General features: G+C 34.2%; 2 protein-coding genes across 2 annotated transcripts; one reads left to right on the top strand and one right to left on the bottom strand.

The window, feature by feature from the left end:
- The first annotated feature begins 778 nt into the window (after positions 1-778).
- LOC113496074 (putative serine protease K12H4.7) lies at positions 779-6,074 on the top strand. The gene is made up of 9 exons (XM_026875173.1): positions 779-1,196; positions 3,003-3,190; positions 3,336-3,571; positions 3,655-3,790; positions 3,905-4,052; positions 4,162-4,321; positions 4,446-4,578; positions 4,773-4,942; positions 5,043-6,074. Exons 1-9 carry the CDS (start codon positions 996-998, stop codon positions 5,153-5,155), a joined length of 1,485 nt encoding a protein of 494 aa, XP_026730974.1. The 5' UTR covers positions 779-995; the 3' UTR covers positions 5,156-6,074.
- Positions 6,075-6,126: 52 nt separating this feature from the next.
- On the bottom strand, positions 6,127-14,248 carry LOC113496075 (proton-coupled folate transporter). Its single transcript, XM_026875174.1, has 9 exons — positions 14,055-14,248; positions 12,895-13,089; positions 12,013-12,187; positions 10,245-10,430; positions 9,551-9,841; positions 8,982-9,136; positions 7,756-7,924; positions 7,119-7,278; positions 6,127-6,609 (listed from the first exon to the last, which is right to left on the bottom strand). The coding sequence occupies exons 1-9, from the start codon at positions 14,088-14,090 to the stop codon at positions 6,525-6,527; spliced, it is 1,452 nt and encodes a 483-aa protein (XP_026730975.1). The 5' UTR covers positions 14,091-14,248; the 3' UTR covers positions 6,127-6,524.
- Positions 14,249-15,634: the final 1,386 nt, after the last annotated feature.

The following is a 15,634-nucleotide window of genomic DNA, read 5'->3' as shown; positions in this document are numbered from 1 at the left end:
TTACAGGTTTATTGTATTACTGTACTTAAGAGAAAAAACACAGTTTTTTTAACCCGATTCTTTATTACACCCCAGTTAAAATCGAATTTATCTCAAAAACAACATTTGTGTCATTATTTGGCAACACCAACTCAACAGTCTAAAACGTAACGACTATTACATTATTTAAAAACTGATTTTGAAATTCCCTAATTCCCGCAGTTACAGCTATGTCTCATAACGGGAATACCATGACTCTGTACAATACTTACAAGACAAATCAATATACCTTTGAGAAATTACACTATAAGTCGTGTTATTTATGTTTTGAAGAATTTCTGAAACAAAGATTTTCTTCTAATTCTAATTGTAGATTGCTCAACATTTATTATTTTAATCAATAATGTATATTAATTCAATTTTAACTATTTGCACTCCACAGCGAATAATACAGCAGAAATTGAATGGAGTCCGATGGCCCAGGAAATCAAAAAGTAGGTAGAATAAAAATATCTCGTAAAAGGAAAGTTACATAAATGTATATTACATAAATAATAAGGTAAGATATTTAAAATAACTCGCATATAAATAAGCTGCAGTCTCGTACCTACCACAGATGATAAGAATATGTGAAATGTTATATTTTTGCCACAACGTTTCCACGTAAAGGTAATAGGAAACTACTTGAGTTGAAACAGAAGCAATTCAATATTATTACGCTATTTAGTAATAGGGGATTAGTAATGAAAATTGTCGGATCAACCTTTTCGAAAAATCGATAATTTCTCGAAGCGGTAGTTTCGTTAAGTTTCTGCCTGGCAACATTATTTATTATACACTGACAACACTCTGCGACATACGTAAATTTTCATAAACCTTTGTCAGTGTCGGCCGTTCCCGGTGTTTATGTTTTTTTACAAAGGTTATCGACTCGCTATTAGAGTTCAAACTAAATAATAGAGTACTTTAGATAAACCAGTAATAAGCTGTAACGTTTTATTCCTTTCGTTAGAAATATGCGGTCTCTTATTCTTATATTTTTGGTCCTCTATTTGGGCTACGAAGTACATGGCGGTAAGCATTTCCGACTGGGACGAAGCAAAGGTGGCAATTTGGGAGGGCCTGGAGGATATAATGGTGAGACCCTACCACCAGCACAATGGTTCAAACAAAAGTTGGACCACTCAAGCCCATCGGACGTAAGAACTTGGAAGCAGGTAATCTTTTTTTTATAAATTTTATTTTTTGCGCAAATAAAAAAAAAAGCAATGTTAATAATAGTGGGTCATCTTAGGGGCGGAATGACAAATAAATAACAAAACACTTAAATTTTCATAATACTGTGAAAATAGTAATATTCACTTGCCTATCACCTATCACAGGAACAGAATAGATTGAACAGAAGAACAACAGAAGTCTATCAACCAGGTCTACAGATTTCCACAGCGTAAATTGCCAGATTTCCTCCACGGTTTATCTATTACACTCTCGGATAGTAATGCTGGCCGGCCACCCTGCTATGACAACTACAAACACTCTCACACTCACTCAGGGTATTGTGTTGCCCAGATAACTAGGTTCGGAAGGTCAGATAGGCAGTTGCTCCATGTATAACACTCTTACTTCCGCTGTCCTAGCTGCATCCGGTAGTTTATTTTTAACATGGTGTCTGCAGTCTGCCTTTGCCTCGGACTGCTTGACTGCTTCACCAGACTTATGGACTAACAGGTCTCCAGCTCCTAGACCATTTTAGTATTTTTAGATTGAGATAATACCTTGAGTATACCTTGTGCATATCTTTTGGGTAGTAAATACATTATCATATTTTTTGGGTTTTTTTGATACTACCCTGATAGCACCCTGAATCTTAGGACAGACCTGACAGACAAAAAGAATATTACTCTATTCTAAAGATGAGCTAAGAAGCTGTTTTGGATGTGTTTATACAAATTTAAACTTGCCCACCTATAAATTAAGAACAAAAGCTATACAAGACACAGTAAATACCTAGCTAGGCAATATAGGCCAACACTCAAAAAAAGGCAACAGCAACTTAAATAAGAATATGGAGGTGCCACTAATACCAATACCAATACTTAACAGTTAGCCTTGAAGAGTAGTGAAAGACATATAGTACCGTAATTCTCGAATTTATCAAGTAATAATGATGGAAACAATTTTAAAGCATTATTAGATTATCCATTCAAGTAAATATTAAAGCATATGGCTTTTATCGGCGGTTGCTTTATTATTGCGCACGTAAAACATGGTAAGAGACATGCTACCTGTTTAACGGGTAACAGTATATGAAATATTTTCTTAGGAACAACTATTACAATCGTCATTAAATAACCTCCTTTTTTAAAGCGGCTGAAACTAAATAATGATAGAAACGGTAGTTCGAATAATAGTAACTCACTCCTTAAAGCTTATCATTATGGTGTGGAAGCATGTTCAAATACATGCTGTAGTTTATTTCTTTAAAACACCCGCAATAATATTACCTACTTAAAGACATGTTGGTAGGTCTCCAGATCGCGATTTTCACTAAGGTATCTTAAAGTGAAGCCTAAGGTTTCTAAATTATGGATTGCTCTAAAAATACTCATGATTAGACTTTAACTTGGGGCCATCTTAACGTGAAATAACCCAACAAGGATAAGTTAGATAAAAAAGGTTTCTTCAGACCTCTACAAAAATTTATCAAGCCTGGTACATTCGATTTTTTCCTTTTTTTACCGGGCTAATTACGATTTATGAACTATCCGTTTTGTAAATTTAGAGCTTAATATTTTATACTATTCATAATTATTCATCACGCCAAATGATTGACGCATTTTATGAGTAAAGTACATTGTGAAATATACAAAAAAAGGTTTTGCTTATGTGCTTCTTATTCAGGCAAGGAATGGATTATGTGAGATTTATGAGCTTGTATAAGCAATGTTTCACTTACAAAACTTCTTTAATAACTAATAAAAAGAAGAAAATGTGTAAGAACACTACTCTTGTTTCTTTCGCAGCGATACTTTGTGAATGATAGTTACTTTGACTTCAAAAACCAAGGCCCTGTTTTCTTGATGATTGGTGGGGAAGGGCCGGCTGATGCCAGGTGGATGGTCAAAGGAGCCTGGATAGATTATGCTAAAAAATTCAATGCTCTTTGCATTAACTTGGAACATCGCTATTATGGAGAAAGTCATCCAACTGAGTAAGTCTTATTCTCAATTAGACCCAAATTTTGTTTCTGATGTTAGAATAGTCTTGATTAAACTACATTAATTTGGGCATTATAATAATAATCTAAAAACACACCGCTCTAAAAATTCTACAGTAATGATTTTTCCTTTGTGCAGAGACCTTAGTGTCAAGAACTTACAGTATTTATCATCCTACCAAGCTCTGGCAGACTTGGCAAACTTCATCAATGCCATGAATGATAAATACAAGTTACGGAGTGATATCCGCTGGATCGCGTTTGGAGGTTCCTATCCAGGGTCTCTGGCGGCTTGGCTGAGGCTGAAGTATCCTCACTTGGTACATGCAGCAGTGTCATCAAGTGGCCCATTGTTGGCTAAAGTTAATTTCATGGGTATTGTATTCTATTTCTTATTTATATATCTTTTGTGCATTGTCTAATGATTGAATCTATTCTAAGATTTATTTTGTTTTCAGAATACTATCAAGTTGTTGTTGAAGCTCTGCGGGAAAAAACTGGTGGAGAGGAATGTGTTAATGAGTTAAAGACTGCTCACAAGCAGGTAGTTGATATGATGGAGCATCACCCTGGTGTTGTTGAAAAGGAGTTTAGGTAGGTGAAAATATAATTTAATTGTAGTTGATAATGTCAATAGAACAATACTGAACATATTACACATGAACTATATGTAATCTACTTTATGAAGGCTCATTTTCTTTATTACAGAGTTTGCAAGCCCTTCGAAAATGCTAAGCCCAATGACATCAAGAATTTTTACAACTCCATCGCTGATGACTTTGCAGACTTGGTACAATACAATGAGGATAACAGAATCAGTGCTGATGTTAAATACAAAAACCTGACCATCAATACTGTAAGTGTTCAATGATCACTGGTGCACTCGATTATGATGCATGATGCATTATAGGCTAGTATTATACAATAGAAAGGACTCCCAAATTTTAATATAATCCTTGTTCCAGGTCTGTAGCATGTTAACATCACCAGGATCTGAACCAGCATACAAGAAACTGGCTGCGTACAATTCAATCATTTTAGATAAAACCAACCAAACTTGTCTGGACTACAGCTATGCTAACATGGTTGAGGAATTGAGGAACATGTCTTGGGGTTCCGAAGGAGGTTTGCACTATGGCTTTTTATAAATAATAAAATATATTGTATATTCTTCATGATTTTATGGTGATTTGTTCTTTCATATCGAAACTACAGGTGTATATTTTTTTAAATATTGATGTGTTCACAGCTCGTCAATGGATGTATCAGACTTGCACTGAATTTGGATTCTATCAAACATCATCAGCGGAAGTTGAAGTGTTTGGTGATCATTTCAATCTGGATTTCTTCATACAACAGTGTGAGGATATCTTTGGCAAGAAGTAAGTATTAGGCGAGAGTGCGATAATTTCAAAACATTTATCATAGGTAATTTACCAATAAACAGAATAAATTGATAAGATGGGTGTAATGAACTTTGATAATGAATGCGAGTATTACTGTGCTACTACTGTATTTATTCTAATGAAAATCGTCACCGTTCTCCAGGTTATTAACCAACGTTAATCATGTTCAGGTACAATGAGGCATTCGTAGATGCCTCTGCGGACTGGACTAACAACAATTATGGTGCTCTGGATATAGCTGTGAGCCGCGTGGTGTTCGTTCACGGCTCTGTGGACCCCTGGCACGCACTGGGAATCACCAAGACTCAGGACAACGATGCTCCTGCTATTTATATTAGAGGTATGTACACCACATTTCATAAATTTTTCACATTTGTTATAAGCTTATATATTGTATTGGTGATACATAGAAGCAACCTAATAAAAACTTTTTGTTTCAGGCACTGCTCACTGTGCCAACATGTACCCTCCAAGTGAGAATGATTCCAGTGAGCTGGTAGAGGCTCGTGTGGAGATTGAGCAGTATCTGGCGGGCTGGATTGGGATGCCCTAACATGCGATCATCGTTGTTCCTAACAAGAACACAGTGACCATTCATGTGTCACACAAAGACTTATACTTTTTCTTAAAACTGTTTATTATTAAGATTATCACAGATGTAACTGTGCTAATATCTATGCTAAAATATTAAGATCAGTGTTTTTTAACTCTTTTTCTGCATTCCAATTTTATGAATCTCTACTGTGACTTATACTTTTATGGCCTAAGTATGTTAAGGATGTCATTAGAGGCTGCACTTAATGCGCTCACTCTGAATAGTCAATGAGAGGATAAGACAAAAGTAAAATAACCAGTGTAGTGACATAAATCTAGGTGTAAGAATATGTGTAATCGTTCATGTCTATTTTGTGGTAAAATCACAATGGTTGCATTTAAGACTTGTCTGTCTCTTATTATAAAAATATCAGTGAGGTTAGCCAAATAGCTATGGTTACTAGACTAGAATACAGGGCTAATATATATATATCATACTTTTAGATTTAGGTATTTTTTAATTTAATCTTGTTACACGTTTCTATAGCAGCGTGTTAGACAAGTTTAGGAGGTAACAAAAATTATTGTTCCTTCACTCTCGATGTTAGTAATTGAAGTGTCAAATTATGGTAATTTGTTTTGATGTTACAAGAATCTCGAACTGTTTGTCTGTAGTAACAAAATATCATTATGTACTAGCTGATCCGGCGAACTTCTTACCGCCTTAGAATTAATTTAAATGTTAAGTATCTGACAGCAGCACATCCACCCGATCCAATAGGGTTTTCAAACCACCCAGAAACCTAGTTAAATACACGATAATTATATTCCATATCGATCCAATCTTATGAGTTAAGATTAAGACAAACGGGAAGTGCTTTTACTTGCTGTACTAATTACTGTAATAGACTTAAATATATATCTAACATGTTCTTAAATATCTCTCTTCTATATCTCTATATACTCCGTGGTAGAATAAAAAGGCAGGAATCATTAATAAAATATAGTTTATTTGTAACAACGATTTAACTAACAGTTGGTGAAGTTGACAAAAAATCTTGATTTAGCAATACTCCACTCGAATTGATTAATATTCAAATAACATTAAAAATAATATCTTAAATTATCACAAAATAAATTGGAATACATTTCTCACTAACTGCATTATATGCTACGTATCAAAGTTTTATGATTCTCTGTCTTGATTACCACTTTATACTTACATACTCTAATGTTTCATTTATCAATACATACTGTCGTTTAGAGGTATTTCTGTGTATTAGCCACTAGGTTAGTATTTCCAGTGTAATTTTTTCTTCATAAATAATGTAAAACCGTATACTAACCAATAAATGTCGGAACATTAGCTGTATAGTTTTATTTGTATGTTATGATGATGTTGATATTCTTCTTTCTTCGTCCTTTTCGTAAATAGGTTCTAATGGACGGCCTTTTAACATAATTTCCATTGAACTGAAACAAGAAGCCTTTTTAGATTCGGATTTCAAACACGATTGCGAAGTGTAACTTTTGAAATCGACGATACAAATCATAGTAGGTGACTGATACGCTGTTTAGAAGCAAAAGCCAACATCAAAATTAGATGCGTTATGAGAGCCACTGTACGTATTTGTACATTTTTGTCTATTTACCTTTTAGTTACCATTTCCGGGCTAAAAACGAACCGATTTCGATAAAAAATGTATGAAAGTAGATTGAAACATTGTATTGTCTCGTTTGTTTTTATCTCAATAATTGACATTATTGTACTCGAAAGCTACGTCATCATCTCGGCTTATTGCCGTCCACTGCTGAAAGTAGGCCTCCCCCAAAGAGCGCCAACCATCCCGGTCCTGAGTGCTGCATAAGGGGGGGATTTGCTGTAGTCACCACCACGTTTTAATGTAACTGTTTTTTATTTATTACAAAAGAACGGGACGTAATATACTACTTACACTATGGCAATAAATCAAAATACTTACAATATTAAAGTAAACACCACGACTTGCGTCGATATTGTGAGGTAAAATATTGAATTAGCGAAATCTGTGTCGAGCGTGGCTTTGTAGAGCTGTGAGTATATGATGGACGCAAACATCGCAACAGCATTCTCCATGACCGACAAGAAGGCGTACGCTACACCTGTGGTACAGAAAATAGACTTTAACTGCAGGAACTCAGACAACTGATTATAATATAACTTCATTTGAAAAAGATAATTATGTTTAACCTTACATTTTAAGAGTAAGTATGAACGGATGTTTGTTACTCTCACATGCCCAAACCAGTTGGTTGTTTTGGTTGAACCAATTTTATTGATTTCTTTCTAGTTAGTAATCAAAACACCTAAAGTAATTTTATTGCTGGCTTTGGTATTTAGAATGCCGGTGGTCGAAGTTTACTCAGTTGGTACTTTTATGGACATAACATATAATAAAAAAAAGCTGTATAATGCTTCTAGTTAAATATTAACAAAAAGTATTTCCGTATTCTGAGCAGCTGACGATTTTTCAAGGTAAAATTAATATTCCCATTATCATAGGCGGTAATTGAGTCATGTCATATGTTTCAAATTGTGCGTCTTAAAGATTGACAATTCTATCTATATAATTAACCAACCTCTTTCAGCAGGTGGCAGCACTTTAGAGGTCATGGATCGTATTAGCGGGGCCACACACGGCCCTAGGGCCGCCGCTGTCGCACCCACGTACATCAGCTTGTCAGTCGTAGCATGAGCATATATCAAATGACCGCATATATGGGCAGACGCTCCCAGCATTACTATGACCTGAAATAACACAACAGTAAACTTTGTTGTTGTGGTAGGGTTCCAGCAAGATCGTAAAGCGGGAAAATCATGAACTTGGTAGGCAGGGTAGGACTATTTATTATTAAACGATGCAACGGTTTACTCTCGCGTTTTATGGCACTGACGCGGCGGCTCATTATAAGTCTCCGATTTAGTCCGAAATTAGTAGGGCTATCCCGGTAAATATACGTGAGAAAATCGGTGAATCATTTAATACTGAATAATCCCCACGAAAGTTATTGTTCAAAACTTTTCCATCTTATCTATCTACAATTAATAGCTACCTAACAAGAAAAGTTCCGGTAATTTATATTTGTAGGTGAGAGAAGAGGCCTAATATTTGATATATGTCTCCAAATGAGTATGTACTTAGGTACAGTTATACCCATGAGTCGATTTCAAGCGCATCGAATCGACGATTCTGATTACTCTGATAGTCCGGCGAATTGGTCATAAAGTACAGTAAGATAATTTCATGCAAGAATTGCTCGATATCAACTTCATAATAATGTGATTGCTGCTGAAGTCAATTACAATTGAAACCGTAAACTTATCAAGGTTTAAAAGTAGGTACCTAATTAACTTTAAGAGTTTTTCTGAACATAAGAAATAATTACGATTTTATTTGATTTGATTAAATAAATTTTTATTTATTCGACCCCACGTGTGCGGTTATTACTTTGGTCCACTAACCACCACATGAGTGCACTTTGTATTTTACACCAGATCAATACAGTATCTTAACCTTGATTAATATGGTAAATTAATTGTACAAAAAATACCAATAACAACATTATTTAGGAAGTAACATACACAAAGTTAATAAACCGAAAACCAAGGAATAGCTATAGCGAAACATTGAAGTTATTCCTATACTGGATTTCTGGCCTTCAAAAAAATATCTTAAGTCTTCAAGTCCCTTAAGTAGGTATGTTTAGACTAAGTAACCTGTGCTTTTTAAAAGGTAGGTATAGTTTAGATCAAGGTAAGATTTAAGTGAAGTGTGACAGAATCGACGCTATCATTAGGTACTAACTGTGTCTCTCCAATGGAATACTTTAGTCATAAGTGGGATACCAAACAGCATAGCTATGACGTACAGGGTGCTCAGATATGTCCTGAAGTTGCTAAATGTTGTTGTGTCCCACTTAAATACTTTTGTAGTGTATAAATACATCACCGGCCGCTCGTCTGAAACAAATAAGTGCTGTGTAAGCTTAATGTATCTTAGATATAAATCATACCTTGCAAAATTAAAATCAGATGATTTTGTATCAAGTTGGCCAGGCAATTTTAAAACGTTGTAACTCTAGGTGCACGGTTAAAATGTAATTCTTATGGTGAAGAACTAGTAAGAATCTCCAGAAGTTACTATCTGAATATCGTACTGCAATCCATGTTTATTTTTAGGAATTTCGTAACCCACCCCCCGGTGGGTTACAAATTTGTATATGTTAACGAAACTGGTTTATCGATATGTAGAAAGGAGTAATGGAAATTAAAGTAGTGAAACATATAGTTGTTGGTAAGGGTTTTATAATCGGGATATCTGATGTCTTCGTGTGAATCACGGGGAAATGGGTTATTTATAATCATGGTTCTTACCTCTCTGAAACGTATAAAATGCCATTGCTATCAAAAGAAACCATAAGAATAGCCTCCGATTATTCGGCCTCTTTTGTGCTAGTGTCGTAAGCGTATGTTTTATATTCTTCACATCGAAGAAATCCTTCACTGGGTTTTTGATACCAGCTTGTTTCAACGACTTTTGTTCGGGCCTGGTTTGCCATTCCAGAAATATCAAAGTATATAACGTAGCTAGTAGCATGAGGAATGTGTTGATCGCAAACATTGTTGTGAACGATCGGTCGACCACTTTGTTCCATAGTAAGTTACCTGTAAAAACAAATACTCAATCACAATTGTAAACTAAGATTTCTTTCGAACGTATTTTGTAAACTTTGCACTGTAGTAAGTTCAAGTCAGGTGTTTAAAATTGGTTGAGCATCATCATGAGTCAAAATCTGTAAGTCTAACAGAGCGAAAATTTGAAATATTAGATAATTAGATGAACAATAGAAATTTACAAACAGAACTGCTTTACAGTTTATGAGAGGGTTTTAGTGACCTATCAACTTCACAAAATATTAAGAAAATGCCACCAGAAAGGGGACGCCTATAGCAGTGGGAGAAAAAAGGAGGAAACTACATGGCGGGCATAAAATATATATACTTGGGGATGTTAAGAAGGCAGAATGCACAACCACCTCTTTCAAAAATAATTTTATTTCAAACTTACCCAAGGCTACTCCAGAAGGCATTGTGCTTAAGTAAACGACATCTAGAATACCAACTCTTAACGTTCTATTTTTCAAGGAAGAAACGTCAGCTATGTAGGCGAAGCAGCCAGCGAATATCGCTAGGTCGGCTCCGGTTAAGGCACTCGGGAATGCTGCTGTGTATATTATGTATTCCACGGGCCATGCTGAAAACATATGTCAAATATTACTTGAATTTATTTACTGGTCTGAATGAATTATAATACGGGAAAATAAAGATTTCGGTTTCTATTGTCCATGGCGGTTAGACTGATTCCCTTGTACTATTCTGATAGTGGGTATATTATATTCTAACGATAAGAAGACGAAAGAAAATTATATTAAACGCTTGAATCGAGATTTATTTGTAGTGCAGCAGGGAAACATCGTCGATTCGATGTAAGTTTTCTCACACACAGTATCACAGTACTCAGTATTAATCGTATTTAAGTCTTCAGCGATCTTGTAATTATTACTGCCATCAAAGTTAAGTACCTACTAAAACGTGGTCAATTAATCAAGTCAATGTGCATGCGATTGTACGTTACTGTTAATGAGTGCCTTTGAGCCAATACTGAGCATCGTCTGACTGTATTTTCCTACATTCGCTCAGGTTCTTACCAAAACGATTTTATATGTAGGTACTAGTAGGTACTATAGTACTTGTGTACGTCACAAGTTTAATAATCTCCATATCTTTGTGTATTTGGTATAACCCTTAGTATCTCGATACATATCTACATTTATCATATGCTGAGAGATTTTGACAATCTTCTAGTTAGATAAAATCAATAAGTACACACTAACCCATATTGCTAGATAATATCAAATCATTTTGTTTTTCTTAGATGAATTGTCTTATTTAATAAGACGGTCGGACTGATCCATTTTACCGAAAACGGAAAATATTTATAATATTATGTCTATAAATAGTCGTCCGTGGCATAAATAATTACAGTTTTGGTAGTTTTAATTGAAATTAACAGATATAAGAGGAAACAAACAAATTTCGTGAACTTAATACTGTTGAAACTGAGTATAAATTTTAATATACTTAATCGTAAATACGCAAGGATAAATTCTACTAATAGGTATATAGGTAATTACGTACGTACAGCTTTATACGAATTACAGAAATTTAATTGATTTTATAGAACACGTACATGAGTTATCCTCGACTATTGTAATTATTTTTAGATCTATACTATTGTAGTACTCGTAGATGAAATTAAATAAAATTATCTACATTTGAGCTAATATAGCGCTATGATAGAGCATCTATCTCGACAAATATTTACGAAACGGTTATTTAACATCAATAAGATTAATAACGTTGCAAAAGTCTCGGGACAAATACTCAGATAACAAGTGATCAAATGAATCAGTACGTTTGTTTATAGCTGACGTGACATCACGTAATTAGACCTTGTGTTATTGCGCACAATGTACAATACTTGGTGGTATCTACGTTGACTTTTACGCCATGGATACATGTTATAACAATAATAGGTATATGATTAAAATAATGAAGACTCGATTTTTTTTTTTTGGATGTAATGGTGTATATTGTAGTTATATTATTTCTTGCATTTCTTGTCCGTAACTGTTAAGCACAAGATTAAAAATAACATTATTCTCGTCTATGCATGTGTGTACCTACCTACCGATACTTTTATTCATGAAACGAAACCGATAATTAATCTCCGCATGCATTATCATTGTTTCTTACAGCTGAGTTTAATTGCTTACCTTTTGCCGTATTCAAGGTTATCATAGCTGAAAAATACAGTTTTCCAAGTAGGCCGGCGAGTAATATAATTTTGCGACCGCGCTTATCGCTGTAGGAGCCCAAGAAAAACGCGAGTAGCAACGGGACGACGTGACTTGCCACGCCGTTCCACTGGTGGAATGTTGATACAGTTACCTGAAATTATACAAAGAAAATTTATGGATTTGAAGAGTGTAGGTTGGTAGATAAATTACTTAGTTCAAGGTGAATAAATGTGTTTTGCCTTGATCTCTCTGTAGGAAAGGGATTCTCTGAGAGCGGCTTCTATAATAGAGTTTGTTCAGGGATTCATAGTTGTTATCTAACAGGCTTACTGGCTATCTATTAATCAAAACATGAAATTCGTATTGGCAAACATCAATGATCAGGTACTCTCTCACCCAAGTCTGACCAGGAAATAAAGGGAAGGTTGTTAACGGTAGATACTGAAATACCCAGATGAGATCAGATCTCGATTGTTATCTCAGTGAAGGAGGTGTGATAAAATAATAATAACATTTTTAGTGATGACTTATTTTTACTAGGTACTTTTAAGGTATGTCTGATAGGCAGAGCATAGTGATGCAAGTATCAGATTATTATTTTTTGTATATCATCTAGTATATTGACACACTATCATACTTTAGACACTTGAATAAAGTGTAAAGATTCTTACACATACTATTTTCTTGGGTAAATCTACCTAAAAGATATTAGTTTGGCTCAACTACGGTTTTTTTTTCGTTTTTGTATTTGGCAGCTCTTCAGCTTTGTGATTTGTAATAGTAGTACGTAAATTTATTAAAGATAATCATTAGTATATTTCTGTAAAGGTTTCTTTAACACAACAAGAATAGTTTTACCTGTACTTCTTTATTGATTTCATCATAGTTGCTTATATTGTAGCATACGTCAGCACTGTAACCATGGTTCACGGTGCAAGCTTGGAACACATAGAATGACTGTTCTATCACATTTGTTATCATATAGGCCATCATGTACAGGAACATCGGCACCTCTACTGTGATATATTTGTACCATGGCTTCTTAGTATTACCCTAAAATCAAAGAAATTATATTAGAAAGTGTTGATGGCTGATGTCAGTGTTGTAGGCAAATACTCTTGTAATATTTAAAAAAGCTTTGGAAGTGGAGTAAATAACAAATGTAAATATAGTTGTCAATATGTAGGCCACAGTAAAAGTGGTTTAAAATAATAATAAAATATGTAGTCTTGGTCACTGCTTGGCAAGTAGAATTAAGAACAATAATTCGCCTGCTCAGGTCATATTAGCAATGCATAAAGCACAAATTGAAGCAGCAGTCAATGTTATATGTTGTTTTAACAAATTTATGAATGACACATGTAGCATTTGTTGAAAGAAATGATGTTTAATAAAAAAGAACTGAGTTTTTAAATTACTTTTTTGATTGTCACATGTTTATTGGGCTTACCCCATAGCATATCAGACTCAGTATAAATGATCTATTATTTGCGAGATGTTACTCAGTACACAATAATGTTGTTTTAATTCTTGACCCTGAGATTCATTTGCCTAAGAGGTCAACAGATAAGATGATAACTTTATATCAAAATATATTTGTTTCGTAAATGATTTCATGGTTTCCAATATTACATTTTGCTACATAATAAAAATGTGTATCACCATGTACCTACAATAAAGATTTCTTGGTTATGTTACTTTATTAACATACCGACATATTTACTAGTACTACATTCACGAAATGCAATTAAAAATTAATGTATCAATACCGTCGCAATTTTTATACATAATTCTAATTATTCTAATAACGCAAGCGTTAAATTACAATTTCGATATGTTCGATACAGCAAGAGAGTTTATAATCGAATTTTCGTTGAGTTAAGACCATTTCTTTTGATTACATTATATTAAATAGTACTCATTACAACTAAAATGTGCAGTAGGCTTTAAAACTTGTCACAAATAAAAAAATATTAAATATTCGCTCTAAAAAAGTAAATAAATAAAAAAAAACTGACCTCAAAAACGTGAACCACTTTAGTGCCGACAGACATTATACCGGATGGTTGCTTCTCTGTATTGAATATTATTTAATTATTGTTTTGCATTAGAAGTTGTATTCTTGAATTTTATTTCGTCGACTTCATTTTTCGCGTCACGTGCTTAGCTTGAACACTTGCCGGTTGCCGCCAAACAACTCGCGAAATAAACACTATCAAGTTTTACGTCTATCACTTGTCACTTTCATAAATTTACGGGTTTTGATGCTAAGATTTTTAGTATAAATTAACGTTTCGTAATCCAGCTTTTATTTCTAAATAAATGAATAATATACACATAAATGTTTTTCGTAGAATTTACTTACTAGAAAAAACTTAGCTAGTTGATTTTTGTTCCGTCTATACAATTACTTCCAACTTTGGTTTTGCAAGTTGATACCACCGTCCTTCCTACTTAGACTGAATGAGAAAAATATTGAAAAATGATAAAATCTGGTCGAAATCCTTAAAGAAAGACAGAGTATTTTCTACAGAAGAAAGTGTCTGACCTTTTTAATGGCTTGGTGACTTTATGTTTATTTATCTACGTCAAAATTGATAATGGTTATCTAATACATGGGACGAAGTACTGTGATACATAAATGAATTCGTAATTCTTTCGTATCACTAAATGTCTGCCTGCTAATAAATAGGCTTAATTGTACCCGCTACGCGTAACAATTTAGCCTGGACCTGTAGCGTGTTTCTTAAATTCTGCGTTTACAATGGTTCAAAGTATATTGAATAACTATTGTCTTGTATCAAAGAATTGCTGTTTCTGTGTCACACTCAAAGTTGGGACAATTTTAATAGCCCTTGCAGGATTAGTGCCGAGTGCTTTACTGATACTTATATTCTGTGCAGGGAAAAGCTTCTTATTGGAACATGGAGTGGATCCTGTCACAGCAGACATTGTTCTGCACCTGTATGCAATATTATCAATATTGTTGTGCGCTGTAAATATAATCCTCCTTGTTGCCTCAATAACATACAACGAGAAGTTAATATTACTTTACTTATGGTTTGCCTGCGGATATTTTGCGATAGACATTTTCTGTACCCTGGTTATAAGTGTCTCCGCGATGATGGAGAATATGTTTTTGTTTGCTTTGACTATACTACTGTTGGATATGTTTTATTGGTTTATTTTGTATCTCTGTATATTTCCAGTCGTTAATGGTTTTAGGAGAAACATTCATACAATCGTAATTTATTTGGCATAAAATTAAATCTATTATCGTTTTCAAATTATGAGCGTTTCTCTGATAACAATAAATATTTATTTTATTGCATATAACTACGTATAAAATACTTTATTTACTTCGTGGGGCGGATTTATAATTATTTACATTAAATCGATTAATGACAATGATTACCTATAGTAGGTGTGCACTTGGGTCAGGTCAGGTTTTCTTTATGGCTAGGTTCGCCACAGAATATAAAATAGCTAATGCCCCAAGCCGAATGCTCCTCGTGAGAGACAAAGTACCATCACTCTACAACAACAACACAAAAACAACTAGAAATAAACAAACATTAAAGACTTAAAGACATGATTG

Source organism: Trichoplusia ni, chromosome 7, assembly GCF_003590095.1.
Source record: "Trichoplusia ni isolate ovarian cell line Hi5 chromosome 7, tn1, whole genome shotgun sequence".
Lineage (NCBI taxonomy): Eukaryota > Metazoa > Arthropoda > Insecta > Lepidoptera > Noctuidae > Trichoplusia > Trichoplusia ni.
The sequence above is the reverse complement of the archived record's forward strand: the minus strand, read 5'-3'. Positions and strand labels throughout refer to the sequence as shown.